Source organism: Epinephelus lanceolatus, chromosome 8, assembly GCF_041903045.1.
Source record: "Epinephelus lanceolatus isolate andai-2023 chromosome 8, ASM4190304v1, whole genome shotgun sequence".
NCBI classification, from domain to species: Eukaryota; Metazoa; Chordata; class Actinopteri; order Perciformes; family Serranidae; genus Epinephelus; species Epinephelus lanceolatus.
The window spans coordinates 14739567-14751402 of NC_135741.1; the positions used below are offsets into that span (position 1 = coordinate 14739567).

An 11836-nucleotide genomic window follows, 5' to 3' on the forward strand; every position below is an offset into this window, starting at 1 on the left:
AAATGTCGAGATGTCAGAGCGAGGGGGCTGCCTATGGACAGGCGTCTTGAGCAGTTGGGGATTTGGTGCTTTGTTCAAGGGCACCGGCAGTGCTCAGGAGGTGACTGGCACCTCTCTGGATAGGGACTTGAACCAATGACCCTCTGGTTCCCAACCCAGGTCCCTATCAACTGAGCTGCTGCCGCCCCAAGATTGGGTTATTTAGTCGTTTTACCAGTTTTAATCACCTGGTCTGTTTGTTTTTGAGAGGAAGAGACCTCTGCTGATAATTCAGCTTCTGGTGAAAACCTCCTGCACAAAGAACACTGAAGGAATCCTAACTGGGAGATGTTTCAGCCACAGCGAAATGCCACTAAATCCCCTTAAATGTTACACACTGCACTTTTAAATCTGTGAAAAATGGGAGTCAAAACAAGTGTTGCGTTTAAGTTTTTGTTCAGTTTCAGTTAAGAAGCTGCAGTACAGCGTCAGTGTCACCTACAGTACAGTGCATTCTGGGCATCACCCGTCTTTGCTGTTGCACAATCACTCTTAACACCTCTACGGTTTAAAAAAAAATCTAAAAAACGCGCACAGAGAATGTAAACACAACTAAGAAAAGGGAATGTTATCTTTCAAAGGGTGAATTATTTGCCAAACTTGCTTGTTTACATTGAATCATTCACATATTATCAAGCACACGCTGCGACACGCTGCAGCTCCTCTTCAGATCTTCAGAGAATGTAAAGCTTGCATGCCTTTTTGCACCTCCAGCACCACCCGGTGTCTCCAAAAAACCCAACCGATCGCCCTGTAATTCGATTGTAGCACGTTATTGATTGTAGCATCCACAGTTTCTACACTTATCTCACTCCTCCTACCCCCTCCCTGTGTGTCTTTGCCACATAACGTTGCGTTACGTACTGCAGTTTGATTATCAAAGCAGATCCTCAGGTGTAAGTCCTACACACTCATCGTCGCGCTCAGCTCCCACGAATGTGTCGTGCTCCTGAAGGACTCGTAGCACCCGTGACACGATGTCATTCTGTTCCTGCACCATTATTAGTCCATGAGCCGATGATGAAGTTGGACGTGATGCTGACGAGCAGTGACCCGCTTCACGAGCAGAGAGAAGGAGGGCGGGCGGGGGGGTCGACACTGTTGACAGCTGGCTTTAGGAGTTACTGGTTTACTGCTTCCATGTCTCACAGGTATCTCTATCTAGTGTTCTGTATATTTTGAAGACAAAAAAAAAAAATCAGCATGATTGAAAAAAAAAAAAAAAATCTATGCAAGTGTTGCATGAAATCTGATTGTTTCTTTTTACAGTTAAGTATTTCAGTAATGCATTGATTCTGATTCTCCTCGTTGTCTTGTAGTGATAGTCTTGTCTTTGGGGCTACTCACTCCTCACACCACTAACAACACTATTACTAAAAAAAAAAAATCAGAATGCATCACTTTATTTATCCACAAACATTAATATTGGGGACATTTGTTTTCTTCTCCACAGTATCGGGTGGACACTGGCACTTTTAAAAAGTCACTCACTTTAAAAATTGTCCCGGTCCCAGATCAGGCCTACAATTTTTGTTAATTTGTGATAAAATGAATGAGTGAATTATTATTATTATTAAAGCCCTGCATGCTTTAGTTCACCAATTAGCTATTGTCATCATATTTTGGCAGAGTATGTTTTTCAAAGCGGACCAATTCAGCAACTGATAAAGCAGTTGAGGTTTTTCAATTTATGAAGCACAATTTTTACAAAGGGTTATAATTTAGTTTCCTCTGTCTTATTCTGTATGCAATACTAAGCCTAACATTGAAAAACTTTAAACGCCTTAGACCATCTGGACTTCCTCTTTTTTGTGTGAGTAGATGAAAAAAAAATTGCACTACTTTTTTTTGGGATGGTTGCTTTGTAATGCAATAACTGCACTAAATATAACCGTGTATCCACCAGACTACCACAGCGTGCTAGCGTGACCCAACACGCCTCTTCCCTCTATTTATCAAAAAGAGACAGCAAATGTGTAAAAAGTGAGACATTTCCTGCCTGATGCTGTATAGAATGCTTTCTATTTGAAAATAGATTTACAATGCTAAGTGAAATATGACTTAAAACAAAATAAACATGACATTTTATGTACTTTTAATTGTTTGGGTGCTTTTTTTGTTGTTTCATAATAATACACTCATTATTAAATATACTCTAGCAGTGCTGTGAACCTTTCTACAGACATACACTCACTGGCCACTTTATTAGGTACATCTGTTCAACTGCATGTTAATGCAAATAGCTAATCAGCCAATCATGTGGCAGCAAATCAATGCATTTAGGCATGTAGACATGGCCAAGACAACCTGCTGAAGTTCAGACTGAGCATCAGAATGAAGAAGAAAGGTGATTTAAGTGACTTTGAACGTGGCATGGTTGTTGGTGCCAGACGGGCTGGTCTGAGTAGTTCAGAAACTGCTGATCTACTGGGATTTTCACACACAACCATTTCTAGGGTTTACAGAGGATGGTCCAAAGAAGAGAAAATATCCAGTGAGCATTTGATGCCAGAGGTCAGAGGAGAATGATCAGACTGGTTCAAGATGATAGAAAGGCAACAGTAACTCAAATAATCACTCGCTACAACCAAGGTCTGCAGAAGACCATCTCTGAACCAACAACACGTAGAACCTTGAAGCAGATGGGCTACAGCAGCTGAAGCCCACACCGGGTGCCACTCCTGTCAGATGCCTGGTCTGAGGAGTCTCGATTTCTGCTGTAAAATTCAGATGGTGGGGTCAGAATTTTGCACCATATCTCAATCCAATAGACCTTTGGAATATGGTGGAATGGGAGATGTGCGTTATGGATGCAGCTGACAAATCTGCAGCAACTGTGTGATGCTATCATGTTAGTATGGACCAAAATCTCTGAGGAATGTTTCCAGCACCTTGTTGAAGCTATGAAACCAAGGACTAAGGCAGTTCTGAAAGTAAAAGGGGGTCCAACCCTGTACTAGCAAGGTGTACCTAATGAAGTGGCTGGTGAGTGTATATTTCCTAGACTCTGGGTGCTTTTCATTATGCTAACATCTCTCCTCACTCCCCTCATTTCATTTAATGTTCATGGCAATATAAGCCAAAATTAAAGTTAAAGGAATACTTCAACCCCTCAAAACATCGTATGTTTAATATTACTCATGTTGTGTTGGGTTGAATTCATGAAGCAAACTTTGTTTTTCTCTCATGCTTCCACAGTGAATGAAGAATCCAAAAACTGAGAAAATTCTTAATACATTTAAGTCAAAGGACATGTTTAACATCACAACTACATTAAAACATCTGTTTACAAACTCTCACACCGCTTGTGCGGTATAATTCACTTCTCATTTACCCAGTCATATGCTCTGTACTTTACCAAACAGAATTTTCAGAGGGGAACTGAACTAAAAACGAAACTCATCTGTGCTCTCTTCGAAGCCAAACCGTAATTTTCACCTCATTGAACTAGGTAGTATCAGTAGTGTGTGTTGTGTGACTTTGCTGAGTTCAAACTAACCCTTAAAAAAGTCAGTCAGTTTATCCACTGAGCACAGCACGATTGTTTAAAATCTAAAAAAACCCTTGTGACAGATAAATATCTCTTTCATACATTTTTTAAAACAATTATGAGTCAGACATCACTCAAATTTTCTGTATTTCACTTCATTACAAATGTTTATATTTAAAATGATGGATTTCAACGTAGTCAGAGGATGTGTCTAAAGCAAAAAGAAAATGGCTGTCACCTCTGGCATTGGTCTCTTAAACAGTCAGGAAACTCAAACTAACAGAAAATGAATGAAACACAGTAATAACTACTCGTCTACACTCACATCCTGGCTGCTAATTATCACATTTGATATCTGAAGAGTAGCCTTTATACAGTGCAGATCAGTTATAGCATCACTTCTTGTTTATAGAAGCAAAACATCTCACACTGAGTCCAAATTTATACGTCTGTGAGTAAAAACCTGCGCACATTGATGACAAATGGCCCACGGTTGAGCCTTAAAATCTCAAAATTGATGCTGTGGTTATTTCTGCACCTGGTAACAACAACAGACTGGGTGAAAAGACAAAAACAGACAGTGACAGAGGTAAGGTGGAAAGGGAACAAAAGAAATGGGTGTAAATTACCTAGAGACCAAAAACATGAATTATACAACACGGTGAAACAGTCTGAGACCCTGATGTGTGTTTGTGTTCTGAATATAAGGTCCAGTTTTAGGCAAAGATGGTCTCCTCGCGTCTCTTCTTGGTCAGGATGGTTCCAGGTTTGTGCGCAGCGTCCGGGTGGTTGGCCAGCTCTGGAGGGCAGGTGGAGACGGGACTCTCCAGGATGGCCTGCTTCAGGTCGTAGAACACCGCCGAGTCCTCTTTGGTGAGGAAGGTCATGGCGACACCACTCTTACCAGCACGACCCGTACGACCAATACGATGGATGTAGTCTGCAAGAGGAGAACACAAAGATAGCTTAGTGAATACTTTTATTCATGTGTATGAATTCTACACAACTGTTTTCACAAAATAAATATCAAGTTCAATGTTGAAGGTAAAAGAAAAATTAAGGTAATAAAGAGAAAACAAAAAGTGAGAATGAGGATTCTTACCTTCAATGTTCTTCGCCATGTCGTAGTTAAGCACCATGGAGACGTCTTGGATATCGATACCACGACCAGCAACGTCTGTGGCCACCAGGATATCTTTGGCTCCTGCCTTGAGGTTGGAGAGTGCAAACTCTCTCTGTTCCTGGCCTTTGCCACCGTGCAGCGTGCAAGCATTGTACTGCGTGATGAAGACAACAACAGAAGTTAAACTTTGTTTTATTTTTTTTGTACTTTAGGAAGAAATCCAGCTTTTCTTTAAGATTTCTTAGGGGCCTTTTGGCCTTTATTTGATGGCACAGTGGTAGTATGGGCTGCAGGTTGGATTCAAGCCTGTGGTCACTGGGGCAAGGGTGTAGCTTCTGTATGTGGGGTGCCTGCTGCTTTTCTGTCTCCATCAGATAAATGCCAAATGTCATTGTGAAAATACTATTATCGCCATAGTTGCGTCTGTTTACGTAAGCACCATTCAAGACTACCAACGGCGGATTTTATAGTAGAAGATTTCAACCACTACCTCTTCTAATTCTGCTCTGAGGGGCAAAGGGGCACTTAAAGTAAGGAGTAGGGGCAAAAAAAGTCTTCAGGTGCTTTGAAGAATGTTTTGGACCACTGGTGCAGTCTACAGCGACTTACCCCCATCTTCTCCAGAGACTTTGCCAGCACGTCGCACCCCTTCTTCTGGTTGACGAAGATGATGATGGGAGGCTCGAAGCCATGTGACAACACCTCCAGCAGCTTCTTCCTGCACCACACACAATCCAAAACCACTCAGTGAGACACCTTGACAGAGATAAATTATATGTACCATGTTTACAGTCACATATGTTTGTGTCTGTCTCACCTCTTCTCTCCCTCTGACATCAGCAACACCTTCTGTTCCACTCTCTCGTGAGGTTTGCCGGCAGACCCGATGTACACCACAGCAGGACGTCTCAAGTAGCTCCTGGCCAGTCTCTCCACAGCTGGAGGCATAGTGGCTGTGAACATGACCGTCTGGAACAGAAAAACAAAGCTTAATAACACAAATAAACAGAGAGAGCAGCTGGAGCCTCCTCAGTAATGATGTCTATAAATGATGTCTGCAGATAAACATACTTGTCTGTATTTATGTTTCCCAGATTCAAAGTTCATCATCATTTTCTCAGGGTCCTCTGCTTCGTCTGTGTCTGGCTTCTGATTCGTCACTGGGATGTACTCCAGAATTTTCTGGACGTCGGGCTCGAAGCCCATGTCAATCATACGATCAGCCTCATCCAGGACGACGTAGGTGCAGCGGCCCAGGACCAGGTACCTGTTCTCCAGCACGTCGATCAGACGACCGGGGGTGGCGATCACAATCTGTTAAAACAGGAAAGGCACACAGCTGGTGAATATGTGTGTGTGTTCTGTGTACGAAGCATCGTTACAGTCTGTGTGTTTACTGTGGCTAATATGTTAATATATGTTTTTTTTGTTAAAAGTTAAGCCAACAAAACCCCCTTGAACCCTGGGCTGTTTTATCCCGTTTTTACTCCCTTGATTAACAGGCTTTTAGCAGAGTCACTACATGTTGAGTCCAGGCACAAGTTATCTTCACTTCTCTGTCTCCACTGCGGCATCTCTCAGTGTTTGCGTTAAAGTGAGGCAGATATATGGCTTAGAGTTTAAGAGTATAATGAAGAACTTTTTCCACATTTTTTTACAAAGAAAATGAATCAAGACTAATTATTTAAGGAGAGAACAGACTTTAGTGACATTTGCTGCTATCTTTAGACACTTAGATTATCTAGTGACTGTTTCAGAGGCTCTTCTGCTTCTCCAAAAGAAACAAAAGATTTAAATTTCTGAATGTTTCACCTCACAGCCCATCCTGAGACGGAAGCCCTGGTCCTCTCTGGAGATTCCTCCAATCACAGCCACTGTTCGGATACCGAGCGGTTTACCGAACTTTATGGTCTCCTCCTCGATCTGCTGTGCTAACTCACGAGTTGGGGCCAGAATCACAGCATAGGGACCCTGATCTGAATCTTCAATCCTGTAAAAAAACAATGGCGGTTAGTAGATGGTTCTCTCAGTAAAAATGAAGAAATTATTTTTGAGTTTACTTGATACTATTTGAGGCTGGACTGTGTTACCTGTCGATCTTTGGCAGGGTGGTGATCCAAACGAGCAGTGGAATCAGGAAAGCAGCTGTTTTACCGCTACCTGTCTCAGCCACACCAATGATGTCACGGTTCTGTAGACCAATAGGAATGGCCTGCCTCTGAATAGGTGTTGGATCCTGGATTTTAAAGAGGGAAAGTCATAATTAGTCATTAAATTTACTTTGGTCCAAAGACAGTGAAACACAGTGAGGAGATATCAGTTTGTAGGACAATTAGAAGAAAATAAAAACTGAAACTTAAGTAACAGCTTTATCTTCTTATCAAAGTTACAGAAAGTCATATTCCTCTCATGAAAGCTTCGACGTGGAGACTCAGGGTGCCGACCTTGTAGCCACACTTGTCGATGACCTCCAGGATGTGTGCAGGCAGCGAATACTCCTTCCAGTTCCTGATGGGGTTCGGGATCTTTCCTCCCTTGGTGGTGATGCTGTAGTCCTCTCTGAAGATTCTCCAGTCTCTGTCCGTCATCTCGTCCAGCTTCTTCTGAGACCAGTGTCTGTCGTCCCAGCGCTGCTTCGCCTCCTTCTTACGCATCTTCTTCAGTCTCGTCCTGAGTGGAAGAGACAGTAAAGATATCATCATGAAATTGTTGAAGCACTACAAACTGTGTATACTTTGTGTGTCTTATAAACACATGTTGAGGGTAATTTTCTACCTTCCAGTCAGTTTTATTTAATATACACTTGTCCTAATTTTTTGGATTAGGCTTCAAAACTTTGAGTTTCTCTTGTGGCTCCTTAAAGCCACAAACAGAGCAGATTATCTGTTTTACTCACTCTTCCTGCTCCTTTTCTTCTAGCGTCCGCCGTTTCTCCATCAGGTCACCATAGAAACGTGACTGCTCTCTTTTCTGCTGCTTCAAGTCGATGCCAGCGATGAAGCCTCGTCCGTACAGCTGCACATGGTGCTTTTCTTTGTAACTGGGACACAGATTGGGAACATCATGTTGTTCAGACTGGTACACACTCAAAACTAAACAAAAGAGCTGCTTCAGTTTAAGAGGGTTAGTGAGACGGTGCTTTCGTGTTTACTCACATCGGGTTGTAGTCGACTGAGGTGTCTTCAGAGGCGTCCCACTCAAACACAAACTTCCTGTCGTTCAGATGACGAGTTCTCCGGCGCTTCTTCAGCCCACCCAGGTAACGCTCCTGTAAAGATGAGATATTAAATTTAGTAAATTACATCATTCAGATATTGAATTTTAATACATAATTTGATCATGCTAGGAAAGCTCCTAGAAAATAAAAGTTCAAAGGTCAGCTACACACAGCAGCACCTCCCCTAGAAACATATACCCAGACTGAACAGGGCTTCAGACTCAATACAAATCAAATTTATATTTACAAATACAGCGTTTCATCTGTGCTACAGTTTCTCTAAAGACCAACCTTGATGGCGTGAAGTTCTTTGCTTTTATCTTTCTCCTCTCTCAGCTTTTGTCGTCCGTCATCGTCTTCATTCCCGTTGTTCTCTCGCTCCATTCGCTCTCTTCGTTCTCGCCTTTCACGTTCCTGAGGGTCCTCTGTAAACACATATTCTTAGTTAACAATCATTGATGCTTCTGTAAACAGCATGCAGAACTGAATAAACCAGAGGCTGATACACACCCAACATTTTTCTGCCCATGTCCTGGAATACCCTTCTCTTCTTTCTCTCATCTTCCAGCATCTTCCTCCTTTCCTCCGTCTGTAACTCCCTCCGTTTCAGAGCCTCAGCTTCTCGCTCTGCCTTGGAGAGGAACTTGGGCTGAAAAGAACAAAACAAAAACAGAAGTCATGAAAAAATAACCTTTGGTTTAAGAAGAAAAAGATAAATGAGAACCTCAGGAAGCTTCTCACCTTCGCCTCTGCCTCCTCTTCTGCCTTCTTCTTGGCGAGAAGCTCTTCCAAAGATAAAGGCTGGACCTGAACAGAAGCAACATGTTTTTAACGCCCAGAATAACGACTTCAGAAACGATGTAATGGTATGAAAGATTCAGGAAAACCAGATTTTTACCTTCTCTTTCTTCTTCTTTTCATCTTCCTCCTCTTCTGTTTTTATATCCCTTTCTCTCTTTAATTTGGCGTCTTTCGACTTAGGAGAAAGACTTCTACAAAGGAAAGTGAATTTACACAGGTGTGATCAACCGCTTTCAAAATTACAAACATTCAGTCATTTCAATGTATGATTCCAAAACAAAATGTTCACTGTAATCTAACCCACTCTTACACGTCCAATAACCCAAAGGAGCCAGAAAAAGAAACATCTTATTTTAACTGGCACTTTCTTAAATACAAAAAAATAACATGGATACAGTTGAACAGCTCTGGAACATAAAGTGCCAGGTCAGATACGTTGGAGCTGTCAGTTTCTTAGTCACAATTACAACTTGGACGTTGGCTTGAATGTTGTTTACAAGTTGGAAACTGTTAATCACAACAACTCTTTGACTTGAACGCAGAATAAATAATCTTTAGAGTAATGGGCAAAGCATAGTTTTTGTTTGGCTCTGAGAAAGTGTATTAATGTTAACATGTGATATTTCTCCATCTCACAAAGCTGTGTATTTCAGCGTTCACATACCTGGACCTTTTGCTGCGATCTTTATCACGTCGATGGCTGTCTCTGTCCTTACGGCCTCTCTCTCTGTCCTTATCTCTGTCACGCTCCTTGTCTCTGTCCTTGTCTTTGCGTCGTTCTCTGTCATTTGAATAAAAATCGGATACAAATGGGTTTTTTTGTTGTTTTTTGTCAATATCAAACAAACTTAAGTAAAGTGCAAAATAAATTAAACAAAATAAATTCTACGTACATAAAAATGTAGATATTATAACAAAAGAATTTAAATCTAGATTTGTGGTGCATTTCAGTTACCTATCTGGAGACTTTGAGCGATTTCGTTCACGAGAACGACGGCTTTTGCGAGAAGGTGAGCCTTTACGATCTCGTTCTCGTGAACGGCTACGTTTCCTCTCTCTGTCTTTGGTCCCTGAGGATTCGGCATCCTTCTTGTCTGTGGAGTCGGCTGCCATCTGCAAATCCAAAAACAGCACATTGTTACTCTTAAAAACAGTTATTTGACATTTGCTTGGGTAGGTCTTAATAATGAACTGTACTTTATTCATTTTAAGGGGACATGAATTAATGACTAGCTCACAGTTACGCTCTTACGGTATTCAGCACTGTAAGGTATTTACTCACAAGGTAATTTTTGAGTAAACCTTTAACAGATAATTCAGGTCATGCATAATGCAATATAGTAGTTGGTGTCTGTTTATTCAACAGCATAGAACTTCTTTGTTGTAGTCCACCAATCATATTCACTATATTGCTAAGCATCCCAAATGCAACATTAATTTTGTTTATGCTCCAACTTCATCAAACTCTTAAGTTAATACAACAAAAAAGGCAGAGCTGAAATGATAGCTAGAAAACACAAAACAAGTTCTACAACAGATAAACACACAGATTACCTGCAGAACATAAAACTAAGATGCACTAAATGTATGGGAGGTTCAGGTAACTTGTAAAAGCATACTGGATATTTAATTTATACAAGTTTAAGTTTATTTGAGCACAGACTCAAAAAAACTAGAGGATAAAAAAAATTACATTTTTGTACTTTTTTAAATGGTATACTTATTACCTTTTCAGCCAAAAACAGCAGGTTGTTACAAGGAAATATCCCAGTGGTTATAATCTACCTCAGAGTAACTAGGGTATTAACTGATTTCCAGTCAAAACTTCATAATAAGCCAAAAAGTGTAACAAACAATGGTCACTAACCATGCACCAACTACAGTATTCTTTGACAGTAATTACTTGTGTTGTGAGTTTGATCATGTTTTACATAATTTAGCATGTATGACTAGTATTTATTTATTTTTCTGTTAATGTTTTTGTGTCATGCTTTATCAGACTGCAAGACAAATGTCCACTGAGGATGCTGTTAACGGTCAACACATTGCAGCCTTCCAAATACAAACGTTTGGCTTATGACAAATGCATGTCAGCTCTTATCCATGCGTCGTTGGATTGTACGGTTTTATTTTACCTTACCACTTTAATGTAATTCTCCTGCGAGTATCTAAAGCACATTATAAGACTAACAGACTAACATATCAAAGTTCACCACTAACAATAAGTCAACTTAACTAGTGATATGGGACGTGAACAACAAGACAAGATCAAGTCACTCTGCAGAATCAATGCATATCATTTGGAACAAGCTAGCTCCTAGCTAACAACTTAGCAAAAATGCTAAGTATCTTCAATAAACCCCCGAAACAAGCAACACCTGAACCTGACTCGAGTTAAACGTCTACACTACATAAAACACTGCAGTGAAATGTGTGACTAATAACGTTTAAAACTTACCTTAAATCACTTGTCAACAAAATACTTGCGATGTATGTACGCTTCAAGAAGACGCCATATCGCTCCACACGAGCGAGCGCCAGCAAGGGTTTGTGGGAGTCGTAGTACTGAGCGTTACATACAGAGTGGAGATAACGGCTCTTTACACTACATTTCCCAGTAATGTGGACAGGTTTTCGCAGGGCCCCGGTTGTTTTGTACATGAACACCTAAAGTGCCTGAGCAAAAATAACTTTAGACTGTATGTTGGCCCTTTCAGGCACAAGGTGGCAACCGTGTTACAAGTTAGTACGGTATATTTGTTAATATATATTTTAAGCAGAATCTCACACCACATTATAGGTCAAATTTTTACAGATTAACTAGAATAATAATTCGATATACACTAAACGACCACCACCGTTTAGTCTTTGTATTTTAGGCAGTTAACGGCTAACGGTTAACCGTTGGTGCATTTTTTCAGTTTAATATGGAGAGATTAACGTTATGTTTTAGGTTTTATGAGCTTTTTCGCGTAACTTTTGACTCTGTCTTCAGTCTTAAGTGAGCTTAGTAAATTAAATTAAAATGTCTTCTGTTATTTATCAGATTTTGTAAAGTTAATGTTGTTATTAAAGCTCTTTCTATCTATCTATCTATCTATCTATCTATCTACAACAATATGAAGAATTAATAACACATTCTGTAAACTCTACAGAAATACAAAAA

General features: G+C 40.5%; 1 protein-coding gene across 1 annotated transcript; it reads right to left on the reverse strand.

Moving 5' to 3' along the window:
• Positions 1–3659: 3659 nt before the first annotated feature.
• ddx23 (DEAD (Asp-Glu-Ala-Asp) box polypeptide 23) lies at positions 3660–11234 on the reverse strand. Its single transcript, XM_033630134.2, has 17 exons — positions 11129–11234; positions 9626–9783; positions 9335–9451; positions 8768–8861; positions 8611–8676; positions 8380–8518; positions 8161–8294; positions 7808–7920; positions 7549–7692; positions 7097–7322; positions 6743–6888; positions 6465–6642; positions 5724–5966; positions 5470–5621; positions 5262–5370; positions 4632–4806; positions 3660–4469 (listed from the first exon to the last, which is right to left on the reverse strand). The coding sequence occupies exons 2-17, from the start codon at positions 9781–9783 to the stop codon at positions 4246–4248; spliced, it is 2418 nt and encodes an 805-aa protein (XP_033486025.2). The 5' UTR covers positions 11129–11234; the 3' UTR covers positions 3660–4245.
• Between the last annotated feature and the right edge of the window lie 602 nt (positions 11235–11836).

Excerpts from the sequence above, each read along its gene's own strand:
- ddx23 (XM_033630134.2), bottom strand. The coding sequence starts at position 9,783 with ATGGCAGCCGACTCCACAGACAAGAAGGATGCCGAATCCTCAGGGACC. Across the intron at positions 8,519-8,610 it reads AAGAGGAGGCAGAGGCGAAG|CCCAAGTTCCTCTCCAAGGC; the intron begins GTGAGAAGCTTC and ends TGTTCTTTTCAG. Across the intron at positions 7,921-8,160 it reads AAGAACTTCACGCCATCAAG|GAGCGTTACCTGGGTGGGCT; the intron begins GTTGGTCTTTAG and ends TCATCTTTACAG.